This window comes from Gambusia affinis, linkage group LG08, assembly GCF_019740435.1.
Source record: "Gambusia affinis linkage group LG08, SWU_Gaff_1.0, whole genome shotgun sequence".
NCBI lineage: Eukaryota > Metazoa > Chordata > Actinopteri > Cyprinodontiformes > Poeciliidae > Gambusia > Gambusia affinis.
In genome coordinates this window covers 28,988,969-29,004,327 of record NC_057875.1, presented here as the reverse complement: position 1 = coordinate 29,004,327, position 15,359 = coordinate 28,988,969, and the positions used below count along the sequence as shown (strand labels likewise).

The following is a 15,359-nucleotide window of genomic DNA, read 5'->3' as shown; positions in this document are numbered from 1 at the left end:
CAGGTTATATTACAAATTATGCTGAAATTTGATTGTGGTGCTGAAATTTCACAACTGTCCATTTTGGCTTCTCTCGCTGAGATAAAGCGCTATTTCACTGGCAGTAAAAAAGCTTAAAACTCAAAATTTTGAACTGCTTCCAGCTTCAAACAACCAGATTTACTGTTTCAGCATTTCCAAGTTATATTGCTTAATTATGCTGAAATTTGATTGTGGTGCTTAAATTTCACAAACTGTCCATTTTTGGCTTCTTCGCTGAGATAAAGCGCTTGGTCACTAGCAGTAAAAAAGCTTAAAACTCAAAATTTTGAACTGCTTCCAGCTTCAAACAACCAGATTTACTGTTTCTCAGCATTTCCAACTTATATTAAGCAAATTATGCTGAAATTTGATTGTGGTGCTGAAATTTCACAAACTGTCCATTTTTGGCTTCTCTCGCTGAGATAAAGCGTTTTTGGTCACTAGCAGTAAAAAAGCTTAAAACTCAAAATTTTGAACTGCTTCCAGCTTCAAACAACCAGATTTACTGTTTCTCAGCATTTCCAAGTTATATTAAGCAAATTATGCTGAAATTTGATTGTGGTGCTGAAATTTCACAAACTGTCCATTGATTGTGGTGCTGAAATTTCTGAAATTAAAAAAAAGCTTAAAACTCAAAATTTTGAACTGGTTCCAGCTTCAAACAACCAGATTTACTGTTTCTCAGCATTTCCAAGTTATATTAAGCAAATTATGCTGAAATTTGATTGTGGTGCTGAAATTTCACAAACTGTCCATTTTTGGCTTCTCTCGCTGAGATAAAGCGATTTTGGTCACTAGCAGTAAAAAAGCTTAAAACTCAAAATTTTGAACTGCTTCCAGCTTCAAACAACCAGATTTACTGTTTCTCAGCATTTCCAAGTTATATTACAAATTATTCTGAAATTTGATTGTGGTGCTGAAATTTCACAAACTGTCCATTTTTTGGCTTCTTCTCGCTGAGATAAAGCGTTTTTGGCCACCAACAGTAAAAAAGCTTAAAACTCAAAATTTTGAACTGCTTCAGCTTCAAACAACCAGATTTACTGTTTCTCAGCATTTCAAGTTATATTAAGCAAATTATGCTGAAATTTGATTGTGGTGCTGAAATTTCACAAACTGTCCATTGATTGTGGTGCTGAAATTTCTGAAATTAATAAAGACTTATACTCAAAATTTTGAACTGGTTCCAGCTTCAAACAACCAGAATTACTGTTTCTCAGCATTTCTAAGTTATATTAAGCAAATTATGCTGAAATTTGATTGTGGTGCTGAAAATTCACAACTGTCCATTGATTGTGGTGCTGAAATTTCTGAAATTAAAAAAAGCTTAAAACTCAAAATTTTGAACTGGTTCCAGCTTCAAACAACCAGATTTACTGTTTCTCAGCATTTCCAAGTTATATTAAGCAAATTATGCTGAAATTTGATTGTGGTGCTGAAATTTCACAAACTGTCCATTGATTGTGGTGCTGAAATTTCTGAAATTAAAAAAGCTTAAAACTCAAAATTTTGAACTGGTTCCAGCTTCAAACAACCAGATTTACTGTTTCTCAGCATTTCCAAGTTATATTACAAATTATGCTGAAATTTGATTGTGGTGCTGAAATTTCACAAACTGTCCATTTTTGGCTTCTCTCGCTGAGATAAAGCGATTTTGGTCACTAGCAGTAAAATAGCTTAAAACTCAAAATTTTGAACTGCTTCCAGCTTCAAACAACCAGATTTACTGTTTCTCAGCATTTCCAAGTTATATTAAATTATGCTGAAATTTGATTGTGGTGCTGAAATTTCAAACTGTCCATTTTGGCTTCTTCTCGCTGAGATAAAGCGCTTTTGGTCACTAGCAGTAAAAAGCTTAAAACTCAAAATTTTGAACTGCTTCCAGCTTCAAACAACCAGATTTACTGTTTCTCAGCATTTCCAAGTTATATTAAGCAAATTATGCTGAAATTTGATTGTGGTGCTGAAATTTCACAAACTGTCCATTTTTGGCTTCTCTCGCTGAGATAAAGCGATTTTGGTCACTAGCAGTAAAAAAAGCTTAAAACTCAAAATTTTGAACTGCTTCCAGCTTCAAACAACCAGATTTACTGTTTCTCAGCATTTCCAGGTTATATTAAGCAAATTATGCTGAAATTTGATTGTGGTGCTGAAATTTCACAAACTGTCCATTTTTGGCTTCTCTCGCTGAGATAAAGCGTTTTTGGTCACTGGCAGTAAAAAAGCTTAAAACTCAAAATTTTGAACTGCTTCCAGCTTCAAACAACCAGATTTACTGTTTCTCAGCATTTCCAAGTTATATTAAGAATTATGCTGAAATTTGATTGTGGTGCTTAAATTTCACAAACTGTCCATTTTTGGCTTCTCTCGCTGAGATAAAGCGTTTTTGGTCACTAGCAGTAAAAAAGCTTAAAACTCAAAATTTTGAACTGCTTCCAGCTTCAAACAACCAGATTTACTGTTTCTCAGCATTTCCAAGTTATATTAAGCAAATTATGCTGAAATTTGATTGTGGTGCTGAAATTTCACAAACTGTCCATTTTGGCTTCTCTCGCTGAGATAAAGCGTTTTTGGTCACTAGCAGTAAAAAAGCTTAAAACTCAAAATTTTGAACTGCTTCCAGCTTCAAACAACCAGATTTACTGTTTCTCAGCATTTCCAACTTATATTAAGCAAATTATGCTGAAATTTGATTGTGGTGCTGAAATTTCACAAACTGTCCATTGATTGTGGTGCTGAAATTTCTGAAATAAAAAAAAAGCTTAAAACTCAAAATTTTGAACTGGTTCCAGCTTCAAACAACCAGATTTACTGTTTCTCAGCATTTCCAAGTTATATTAAGCAAATTATGCTGAAATTTGATTGTGGTGCTGAAATTTCACAAACTGTCCATTTTTGGCTTCTCTCGCTGAGATAAAGCGTTTTTGGTCACTAGCAGTAAAAAAGCTTAAAACTCAAAATTTTGAACTGCTTCCAGCTTCAAACAACCAGATTTACTGTTTCTCAGCATTTCCAAGTTATATTAAGCAAATTATGCTGAAATTTGATTGTGGTGCTGAAATTTCACAAACTGTCCATTTTTGGCTTCTCTCTGAGATAAAGCGTTTTTGGCCACTAACAGTAAAAAAGCTTAAAACTCAAAATTTTGAACTGCTTCTAGCTTCAAACAACCAGATTTACTGTTTCTCAGCATTTCCAAGTTATATTAAGCAAATTATGCTGAAATTTGATTGTGGTGCTGAAATTTCACAAACTGTCCATTGATTGTGGTGCTGAAATTTCTGAAATTAAAAAAAAGCTTAAAACTCAAAATTTTGAACTGGTTCCAGCTTCAAACAACCAGATTTACTGTTTCTCAGCATTTCTAAGTTATATTAAGCAAATTATGCTGAAATTTGATTGTGGTGCTGAAATTTCACAAACTGTCCATTGATTGTGGTGCTGAAATTTCTGAAATTAAAAAAAAGCTTAAAACTCAAAATTTTGAACTGGTTCCAGCTTCAAACAACCAGATTTACTGTTTCTCAGCATTTCCAAGTTATATTAAGCAAATTATGCTGAAATTTGATTGTGGTGCTGAAATTTCACAAACTGTCCATTTTTGGCTTCTCTCGCTGAGATAAAGCGTTTTTGGTCACTAGCAGTAAAGAAGCTTAAAACTCAAAATTTTGAACTGCTTCCAGCTTCAAACAACCAGATTTACTGTTTCTCAGCATTTCCAAGTTATATTAAGCAAATTATGCTGAAATTTGATTGTGGTGCTGAAATTTCACAAACTGTCCATTTTTGGCTTCTCTCGCTGAGATAAAGCGTTTTTGGTCACTAGCAGTAAAAAAGCTTAAAACTCAAAATTTTGAACTGCTTCCAGCTTCAAACAACCAGATTTACTGTTTCTCAGCATTTCCAAGTTATATTAAGCAAATTATGCTGAAATTTGATTGTGGTGCTGAAATTTCACAAACTGTCCATTTTTGGCTTCTCTCGCTGAGATAAAGCGTTTTGGTCACTAGCAGTAAAAAAGCTTAAAACTCAAAATTTTGAACTGCTTCCAGCTTCAAACAACCAGATTTACTGTTTCTCAGCATTTCCAAGTTATATTAAGCAAATTATGCTGAAATTTGATTGTGGTGCTGAAATTTCACAAACTGTCCAGTTTTGGCTTCTCTCGCTGAGATAAAGCGTTTTTGGTCACTAGCAGTTAAAAGCTTAAAACTCAAAATTTTGAACTGCTTCCAGCTTCAAACAACCAGATTTACTGTTTCTCAGCATTTCCAACTTATATTAAGCAAATTATGCTGAAATTTGATTGTGGTGCTGAAATTTCACAAACTGTCCATTGATTGTGGTGCTGAAATTTCTGAAATTAAAAAAAAGCTTAAAACTCAAAATTTTGAACTGCTTCCAGCTTCAAACAACCAGATTTACTGTTTCTCAGCATTTCCAAGTCATATTAAGCAAATTATGCTGAAATTTGATTGTGGTGCTGAAATTTCACATACGGTACATTTTTGGCTTCTCTCGCTGAGATAAAGCGTTTTGGTCACTAGCAGTAAAAAGGCTTAAAACTCAAAATTTTGAACTGCTTCCAGCTTCAAACAACCAGATTTACTGTTTCTCAGCATTTCCAAGTTATATTAAGCAAATTATGCTGAAATTTGATTGTGGTGCTGAAATTTCACAAACTGTCCATTTTTGGCTTCTCTCGCTGAGATAAAGCGTTTTTGGTCACTGGCAGTAAAAAAGCTTAAAACTCAAAATTTTGAACTGCTTCCAGCTTCAAACAACCAGATTTACTGTTTCTCAGCATTTCCAAGTTATATTAAGCAAATTATGCTGAAATTTGATTGTGGTGCTGAAATTTCACAAACTGTCCATTTTTGGCTTCTCTCGCTGAGATAAAGCGTTTTTGGTCACTAGAAGTAAAAAAGCTTAAAACTCAAAATTTTGAACTGCTTCCAGCTTCAAACAACCAGATTTACTGTTTCTCAGCATTTCCAAGTTATATTAAGCAAATTATGCTGAAATTTGATTGTGGTGCTGAAATTTCACAAACTGTCCATTTTTGGCTTCTCTCGCTGAGATAAAGCGTTTTTGGTCACTAGCAGTAAACAAGCTTAAAACTCAAAATTTTGAACTGCTTCCAGCTTCAAACAACCAGATTTACTGTTTCTCAGCATTTCCAAGTTATATTAAGCAAATTATGCTGAAATTTGATTGTGGTGCTGAAATTTCACAAACTGTCCATTTTGGCTTCTCTCGCTGAGATAAAGCGTTTTTGGTCACTAGCAGTAAAAAAGCTTAAAACTCAAAATTTTGAACTGCTTCCAGCTTCAAACAACCAGATTTACTGTTTCTCAGCATTTCCAACTTATATTAAGCAAATTATGCTGAAATTTGATTGTGGTGCTGAAATTTCACAAACTGTCCATTGATTGTGGTGCTGAAATTTCTGAAATTAAAAAAAAGCTTAAAACTCAAAATTTTGAACTGCTTCCAGCTTCAAACAACCAGATTTACTGTTTCTCAGCATTTCCAAGTTATATTAAGCAAATTATGCTGAAATTTGATTGTGGTGCTGAAATTTCACAAACTGTCCATTTTTGGCTTCTCTCGCTGAGATAAAGCGTTTTTGGTCACTAGCAGTAAAAAGCTTAAAACTCAAAATTTTGAACTGCTTCCAGCTTCAAACAACCAGATTTACTGTTTCTCAGCATTTCCAAGTTATATTAAGCAAATTATGCTGAAATTTGATTGTGGTGCTGAAATTTCACAAACTGTCCATTTTTGGCTTCTCTCGCTGAGATAAAGCGATTTTGGTCACTGGCAGTAAAAAAGCTTAAAACTCAAAATTTTGAACTGCTTCCAGCTTCAAACAACCAGATTTACTGTTTCTCAGCATTTCCAAGTTATATTAAGCAAATTATGCTGAAATTTGATTGTGGTGCTGAAATTTCACAAACTGTCCATTTTTGGCTTCTCTTGATGAGATAAAGCGTTTTTGGTCACTAGCAGTAAAAAACCTTAAAACTCAAAATTTTGAACTGCTTCCAGCTTCAAACAACCAGATTTACTGTTTCTCAGCATTTCCAAGTTATATTAAGCAAATTATGCTGAAATTTGATTGTGGTGCTGAAATTTCACAAACTGTCCATTTATGGCTTCTCTCGCTGAGATAAAGCGTTTTTGGTCACTAGCAGTAAAAAAGCTTAAAACTCAAAATTTTGAACTGCTTCCAGCTTCAAACAACCAGATTTACTGTTTCTCAGCATTTCCAAGTTATATTAAGCAAATTATGCTGAAATTTGATTGTGGTGCTGAAATTTCACAAACTGTCCATTTTTGGCTTCTCGCTGAGATAAAGCGTTTTTGGTCACTAGCAGTAAAAAAGCTTAAAACTCAAAATCTTGAACTGCTTCCAGCTTCAAACAACCAGATTTACTGTTTCTCAGCATTTCCAACTTATATTAAGCAAATTATGCTGAAATTTGATTGTGGTGCTGAAATTTCACAAACTGTCCATTGATTGTGGTGCTGAAATTTCTGAAATTAAAAAAAAGCTTAAAACTCAAAATTTTGAACTGCTTCCAGCTTCAAACAACCAGATTTACTGTTTCTCAGCATTTCCAAGTCATATTAAGCAAATTATGCTGAAATTTGATTGTGGTGCTGAAATTTCACAAACTGTCCATTTTTGGCTTCTCGCTGAGATAAAGCGTTTTTGGTCACTAGCAGTAAAAAAAGCTTAAAACTCAAAATTTTGAACTGCTTCCAGCTTCAAACAACCAGATTTACTGTTTCTCAGCATTTCCAAGTTATATTAAGCAAATTATGCTGAAATTTGATTGTGGTGCTGAAATTTCACAAACTGTCCATTTTTGGCTTCTCTCGCTGAGATAAAGCGTTTTGGTCACTGGCAGTAAAAAAGCTTAAAACTCAAAATTTTGAACTGCTTCCAGCTTCAAACAACCAGATTTACTGTTTCTCAGCATTTCCAAGTTATATTAAGCAAATTATGCTGAAATTTGATTGTGGTGCTGAAATTTCACAAACTGTCCATTTTTGGCTTCTCTCGCTGAGATAAAGCGTTTTTGGTCACTAGAAGTAAAAAAGCTTAAAACTCAAAATTTTGAACTGCTTCCAGCTTCAAACAACCAGATTTACTGTTTCTCAGCATTTCCAAGTTATATTAAGCAAATTATGCTGAAATTTGATTGTGGTGCTGAAATTTCACAAACTGTCCATTTTTGGCTTCTCTCGCTGAGATAAAGCGTTTTTGGTCACTAGCAGTTAAAAGCTTAAAACTCAAAATTTTGAACTGCTTCCAGCTTCAAACAACCAGATTTACTGTTTCTCAGCATTTCCAACTTATATTAAGCAAATTATGCTGAAATTTGATTGTGGTGCTGAAATTTCACAAACTGTCCATTGATTGTGGTGCTGAAATTTCTGAAATTAAAAAAAAGCTTAAAACTCAAAATTTTGAACTGCTTCCAGCTTCAAACAACCAGATTTACTGTTTCTCAGCATTTCCAAGTTATATTAAGCAAATTATGCTGAAATTTGATTGTGGTGTTGAAATTTCACAAACTGTCCATTTTTGGCTTCTCTCGCTGAGATAAAGCGTTTTTGGTCACTAGCAGTAAAAAAGCTTAAAACTCAAAATTTTGAACTGCTTCCAGCTTCAAACAACCAGATTTACTGTTTCTCAGCATTTCCAAGTTATATTAAGCAAATTATGCTGAAATTTGATTGTGGTGCTGAAATTTCACAAACTGTCCAGTTTTGGCTTCTCTCGCTGAGATAAAGCGTTTTTGGTCACTAGCAGTAAAAAAAGCTTAAAACTCAAAATTTTGAACTGCTTCCAGCTTCAAACAACCAGATTTACTGTTTCTCAGCATTTCCAACTTATATTAAGCAAATTATGCTGAAATTTGATTGTGGTGCTGAAATTTCACAAACTGTCCATTTTAGGCTTCTCTCGCTGAGATAAAGCGTTTTTGGTCACTAGCAGTAACAAGCTTAAAACTCAAAATTTTGAACTGCTTCCAGCTTCAAACAACCAGATTTACTGTTTCTCAGCATTTCCAAGTTATATTAAGCAAATTATGCTGAAATTTGATTGTGGTGCTGAAATTTCACAAACTGTCCATTGATTGTGGTGCTGAAATTTCTGAAATTAAAAAAAGCTTAAAACTCAAAAATTTGAACTGCTTCCAGCTTCAAACAACCACATTTACTGTTTCTCAGCATTTCCAACTTATATTAAGCAAATTATGCTGAAATTTGATTGTGGTGCTGAAATTTCACAAACTGTCCATTTTTGGCTTCTCTCGCTGAGATAAAGCGTTTTTGGTCACTAGCAGTAAAAAGCTTAAAACTCAAAATTTTGAACTGCTTCCAGCTTCAAACAACCAGATTTACTGTTTCTCAGCATTTCCAAGTTATATTAAGCAAATTATGCTGAAATTTGATTGTGGTGCTGAAATTTCACAAACTGTCCATTGATTGTGGTGCTGAAATTTCTGAAATAAAAAAAAGCTTAAAACTCAAAATTTTGAACTGGTTCCAGCTTCAAACAACCAGATTTACTGTTTATCAGCATTTCCAAGTTATATTAAGCAAATTTTGCTGAAATTTGATTGTGGTGCTGAAATTTCACAAACTGTCCATTTTTGGCTTCTCTCGCTGAGATAAAGCGTTTTTGGTCACTAGCAGTAAAAAAGCTTAAAACTCAAAATTTTGAACTGCTACCAGCTTCAAACAACCAGATTTACTGTTTCTCAGCATTTCCAAGTTATATTAAGCAAATTATGCTGAAATTTGATTGTGGTGCTGAAATTTCACAAACTGTCCATTTTTGGCTTCTCTCGCTGAGATAAAGCGTTTTTGGTCACTAGCAGTAAAAAAGCTTAAAACTCAAAATTTTGAACTGCTTCCAGCTTCAAACAACCAGATTTACTGTTTCTCAGCATTTCCAAGTTATATTAAGCAAATTATGCTGAAATTTGATTGTGGTGCTGAAATTTCACAAACTGTCCATTGATTGTGGTGCTGAAATTTCTGATATTATAAAAAAGCTTAAAACTCAAAATTTTGAACTGCTTCCAGCTTCAAACAACCAGATTTACTGTTTCTCAGCATTTCCAACTTATATTAAGCAAATTATGCTGAAATTTGATTGTGGTGCTGAAATTTCACAAACTGTCCATTTTTGGCTTCTCTCGCTGAGATAAAGCGTTTTTGGTCACTAGCAGTAAAGAAGCTTAAAACTCAAAATTTTGAACTGCTTCCAGCTTCAAACAACCAGATTTACTGTTTCTCAGCATTTCCAAGTTATATTAAGCAAATTATGCTGAAATTTGATTGTGGTGCTGAAATTTCACAAACTGTCCATTTTTGGCTTCTCTCGCTGAGATAAAGCGTTTTTGGTCACTAGCAGTAAAAAGCTTAAAACTCAAAATTTTGAACTGCTTCCAGCTTCAAACAACCAGATTTACTGTTTCTCAGCATTTCCAAGTTATATTAAGCAAATTATGCTGAAATTTGATTGTGGTGCTGAAATTTCACAAACTGTCCATTGATTGTGGTGCTGAAATTTCTGATATTAAAAAAAAGCTTAAAACTCAAAATTTTGAACTGCTTCCAGCTTCAAACAACCAGATTTACTGTTTCTCAGCATTTCCAACTTATATTAAGCAAATTATGCTGAAATTTGATTGTGGTGCTGAAATTTCACAAACTGTCCATTTTTGGCTTCTCTCGCTGAGATAAAGCGTTTTTGGTCACTAGCAGTAAAAAAGCTTAAAACTCAAAATTTTGAACTGCTTCCAGCTTCAAACAACCAGATTTACTGTTTCTCAGCATTTCCAAGTTATATTAAGCAAATTATGCTGAAATTTGATTGTGGTGCTGAAATTTCACAAACTGTCCATTTTTGGCTTCTCTCGCTGAGATAAAGCGTTTTTGGTCACTAGCAGTAAAAAAGATTAAAACTCAAAATTTTTAACTGCTTCCAGCTTCAAACAACCAGATTTACTGTTTCTCAGCATTTCCAACTTATATTAAGCAAATTATGCTGAAATTTGATTGTGGTGCTGAAATTTCACAAACTGTCCATTTTTGGCTTCTCTCGCTGAGATAAAGCGTTTATGGTCACTAGCAGTAAAAAAGCTTAAAACTCAAAATTTTGAACTGCTTCCAGCTTCAAACAACCAGATTTACTTTTCTCAGCATTTCCAATTTATATTAAGCAAATTATGCTGAAATTTGATTGTGGTGCTGAAATTTCACAAACTGTCCATTGATTGTGGTGCTGAAATTTCTGAAATTAAAAAAAAGCTTAAAACTCAAAATTTTGAACTGGTTCCAGCTTCAAACAACCAGATTTACTGTTTCTCAGCATTTCCAAGTTATATTAAGCAAATTATGCTGAAATTTGATTGTGGTGCTGAAATTTCACAAACTGTCCATTTTTGGCTTCTCTCGCTGAGATAAAGCGTTTTTGGTCACTAGCAGTAAAAAACCTTAAAACTCAAAATTTTGAACTGCTTCCAGCTTCAAACAACCAGATTTACTGTTTCTCAGCATTTCCAACTTATATTAAGCAAATTATGCTGAAATTTGATTGTGGTGCTGAAATTTCACAAACTGTCCATTTTTGGCTTCTCGCTGAGATAAAGCGTTTTTGGTCACTAGCAGTAAAAAACCTTAAAACTCAAAATTTTGAACTGCTACCAGCTTCAAACAACCAGATTTACTGTTTCTCAACATTTCCAAGTTATATTAAGCAAATTATGCTGAAATTTGATTGTGGTGCTGAAATTTCACAAACTGTCCATTTTTGGCTTCTCTCGCTGAGATAAAGCGTTTTGGTCACTAGCAGTAAAAAATACCTTAAAACTCAAAATTTTGAACTGGTTCCAGCTTCAAACAACCAGATTTACTGTTTCTCAGCATTTCCAAGTTATATTAAGCAAATTATGCTGAAATTTGATTGTGGTGCTGAAATTTCACAAACTGTCCATTTTTGGCTTCTCTCGCTGAGATAAAGCGTTTTTGGTCACTAGCAGTAAAAAAGCTTAAAACTCAAAATTTTGAACTGCTTCCAGCTTCAAACAACCAGATTTACTGTTTCTCAGCATTTCCAAGTTATATTAAGCAAATTATGCTGAAATTTGATTGTGGTGCTGAAATTTCACAAACTGTCCATTGATTGTGGTGCTGAAATTTCTGATATTAAAAAAAAGCTTAAAACTCAAAATTTTGAACTGCTTCCAGCTTCAAACAACCAGATTTACTGTTTCTCAGCATTTCCAACTTATATTAAGCAAATTATGCTGAAATTTGATTGTGGTGCTGAAATTTCACAAACTGTCCATTTTTGGCTTCTCGCTGAGATAAAGCGTTTTTGGTCACTAGCAGTAAAAAAGGTTAAAACTCAAAATTTTTAACTGCTTCCAGCTTCAAACAACCAGATTTACTGTTTCTCAGCATTTCCAACTTATATTAAGCAAATTATGCTGAAATTTGATTGTGGTGCTGAAATTTCACAAACTGTCCATTGATTGTGGTGCTGAAATTTCTGATATTAAAAAAGCTTAAAACTCAAAATTTTGAACTGCTTCCAGCTTCAAACAACCAGATTTACTGTTTCTCAGCATTTCCAACTTATATTAAGCAAATTATGCTGAAATTTGATTGTGGTGCTGAAATTTCACAAACTGTCCATTTTGGCATTCACTCGCTGAGATAAAGCGTTTTTGGTCACTAGCAGTAAAAAAGCTTAAAACTCAAAATTTTGAACTGCTTCCAGCTTCAAACAACCAGATTTACTGTTTCTCAGCATTTCCAAGTTATATTAAGCAAATTATGCTGAAATTTGATTGTGGTGCTGAAATTTCACAAACTGTCCATTGATTGTGGTGCTGAAATTTCTGATATTAAAAAAAAAGCTTAAAACTCAAAATTTTGAACTGCTTCCAGCTTCAAACAACCAGATTTACTGTTTCTCAGCATTTCCAACTTATATTAAGCAAATTATGCTGAAATTTGATTGTGGTGCTGAAATTTCACAAACTGTCCATTTTTGGCTTCTCGCTGAGATAAAGCGTTTTTGGTCACTAGCAGTAAAAAAGGTTAAAACTCAAAATTTTTAACTGCTTCCAGCTTCAAACAACCAGATTTACTGTTTCTCAGCATTTCCAACTTATATTAAGCAAATTATGCTGAAATTTGATTGTGGTGCTGAAATTTCACAAACTGTCCATTGATTGTGGTGCTGAAATTTCTGATATTAAAAAAAAGCTTAAAACTCAAAATTTTGAACTGCTTCCAGCTTCAAACAACCAGATTTACTGTTTCTCAGCATTTCCAACTTATATTAAGCAAATTATGCTGAAATTTGATTGTGGTGCTGAAATTTCACAAACTGTCCATTTCTGGCTTCTCTCGCTGAGATAAAGCGTTTTTGGTCACTAGCAGTAAAAAAGCTTAAAACTCAAAATTTTGAACTGCTTCCAGCTTCAAACAACCAGATTTACTGTTTCTCAGCATTTCCAAGTTATACTAAGCAAATTATGCTGAAATTTGATTGTGGTGCTGAAATTTCACAAACTGTCCATTGATTGTGGTGCTGAAATTTCTGAAATTAAAAAAAAAGCTTAAAACTCAAAATTTTGAACTGGTTCCAGCTTCAAACAACCAGATTTACTGTTTCTCAGCATTTCCAACTTATATTAAGCAAATTATGCTGAAATTTGATTGTGGTGCTGAAATTTCACAAACTGTCCATTTTTGGCTTCTCTCGCTGAGATAAAGCGTTTTTGGTCACTAGCAGTAAAAAAGCTTAAAACTCAAAATTTTGAACTGCTACCAGCTTCAAACAACCAGATTTACTGTTTCTCAACATTTCCAAGTTATATTAAGCAAATTATGCTGAAATTTGATTGTGGTGCTGAAATTTCACAAACTGTCCATTTTTGGCTTCTCTCGCTGAGATAAAGCGTTTTTGGTCACTAGCAGTAAAAAAGCTTAAAACTCAAAATTTTGAACTGGTTCCAGCTTCAAACAACCAGATTTACTGTTTCTCAGCATTTCCAAGTTATATTAAGCAAATTATGCTGAAATTTGATTGTGGTGCTGAAATTTCACAAATTGTCCATTTTTGGCTTCTCTCGCTGAGATAAAGCGTTTTTGGTCACTAGCAGTAAAAAAGCTTAAAACTCAAAATTTTGAACTGCTTCCAGCTTCAAACAACCAGATTTACTGTTTCTCAGCATTTCCAACTTATATTAAGCAAATTATGCTGAAATTTGATTGTGGTGCTGAAATTTCACAAACTGTCCATTGATTGTGGTGCTGAAATTTCTGATATTAAAAAAAAGCTTAAAACTCAAAATTTTGCACTGCTTCCAGCTTCAAACAACCAGATTTACTGTTTCTCAGCATTTCCAACTTATATTAAGCAAATTATGCTGAAATTTGATTGTGGTGCTGAAATTTCACAAACTGTCCATTTTTGGATTCTCTCGCTGAGATAAAGCGTTTTTGGTCACTAGCAGTAAAAAAGGTTAAAACTCAAAATTTTTAACTGCTTCCAGCTTCAAACAACCAGATTTACTGTTTCTCAGCATTTCCAACTTATATTAAGCAAATTATGCTGAAATTTGATTGTGGTGCTGAAATTTCACAAACTGTCCATTGATTGTGGTGCTGAAATTTCTGAAATTAAAAAAAGCTTAAAACTCAAAATTTTGAACTGCTTCCAGCTTCAAACAACCAGATTTACTGTTTCTCAGCATTTCCAACTTATATTAAGCAAATTATGCTGAAATTTGATTGTGGTGCTGAAATTTCACAAACTGTCCATTTTTGGCTTCTCTCGCTGAGATAAAGCGTTTTTGGTCACTAGCAGTAAAAAAAGCTTAAAACTCAAAATTTTGAACTGCTTCCAGCTTCAAACAACCAGATTTACTGTTTCTCAGCATTTCCAAGTTATACTAAGCAAATTATGCTGAAATTTGATTGTGGTGCTGAAATTTCACAAACTGTCCATTGATTGTGGTGCTGAAATTTCTGAAATTAAAAAAAAAGCTTAAAACTCAAAATTTTGAACTGGTTCCAGCTTCAAACAACCAGATTTACTGTTTCTCAGCATTTCCAAGTTATATTAAGCAAATTATGCTGAAATTTGATTGTGGTGCTGAAATTTCACAAACTGTCCATTTTTGGCTTCTCTCGCTGAGATAAAGCGTTTTTGGTCACTAGCAGTAAAAAAGCTTAAAACTCAAAATTTTGAACTGGTTCCAGCTTCAAACAACCAGATTTACTGTTTCTCAGCATTTCCAAGTTATATTAAGCAAATTATGCTGAAATTTGATTGTGGTGCTGAAATTTCACAAACTGTCCATTTTTGGCTTCTCTCGCTGAGATAAAGCGTTTTTGGTCACTAGCAGTAAAAAAGCTTAAAACTCAAAATTTTGAACTGGTTCCAGCTTCAAACAACCAGATTAATGTTTCTCAGCATTTCCAAGTTATATTAAGCAAATTATGCTGAAATTTGATTGTGGTGCTGAAATTTCACAAATTGTCCATTTTTGGCTTCTCTCGCTGAGATAAAGCGTTTTTGGTCACTAGCAGTAAAAAAGCTTAAAACTCAAAATTTTGAACTGCTCCCAGTTTGTGAAATTTCAGCACCACAATCAAATTTCAGCATAATTTGCTTAATATAACTTGGAAATGCTGAGAAACAGTAAATCTGGTTGTTTGAAGCTGGAAGCAGTTCAAAATTTTGAGTTTTATGCTTTTTTTTAATTTCAGAAATTTCAGCACCACAATCAAATTTCAGCATAATTTGCTTAATATAACTTGGAAATGCTGAGAAACAGTAAATCTGGTTGTTTGAAGCTGGAACCAGTTCAAAATTTTGAGTTTTAAGCTTTTTTTTAATTTCAGAAATTTCAGCACCACAATCAATGGACAGTTTGTGAAATTTCAGCACCACAATCAAATTTCAGCATAATTTGCTTAATATAACTTGGAAATGCTGAGAAACACATTGAAAGAGCAGAGGTCAGTAGTCTTATGGAGATCACATTCTGTCTACAACGTCGCCATATTAACAGAATCCTGCCATTGAGGATCTCAGACGTGACTGGCCATACCTCTTCCATCAGAGGAGCATCTATGCTCATTTTCAGCTTCTAACAGACCTTAATGTTTTGCGTCTCCTTGAGCTTTCCATGGAAGAATGTGGGAGAGCAATCATAGAATACTTCCAAAGCAAATCCACAAACAAAGCGACTTTTTCTCCGGATGAAGATACTGAGGTGGCACTTCAT

The 15,359-nt window shown here is 33.8% G+C and overlaps 1 protein-coding gene across 1 annotated transcript in view; it reads right to left on the bottom strand.

Moving 5' to 3' along the window:
- The window catches only part of LOC122835595 (receptor-type tyrosine-protein phosphatase eta-like), a 24,934-nt gene extending 9,575 nt beyond the window's left edge, over positions 1-15,359 (bottom strand). The window contains exon 1 of the mRNA XM_044124759.1: positions 15,344-15,359. Within this exon, the coding sequence (XP_043980694.1) occupies positions 15,344-15,359 (16 nt within the window). The remainder of the gene's footprint in view (positions 1-15,343) is intronic.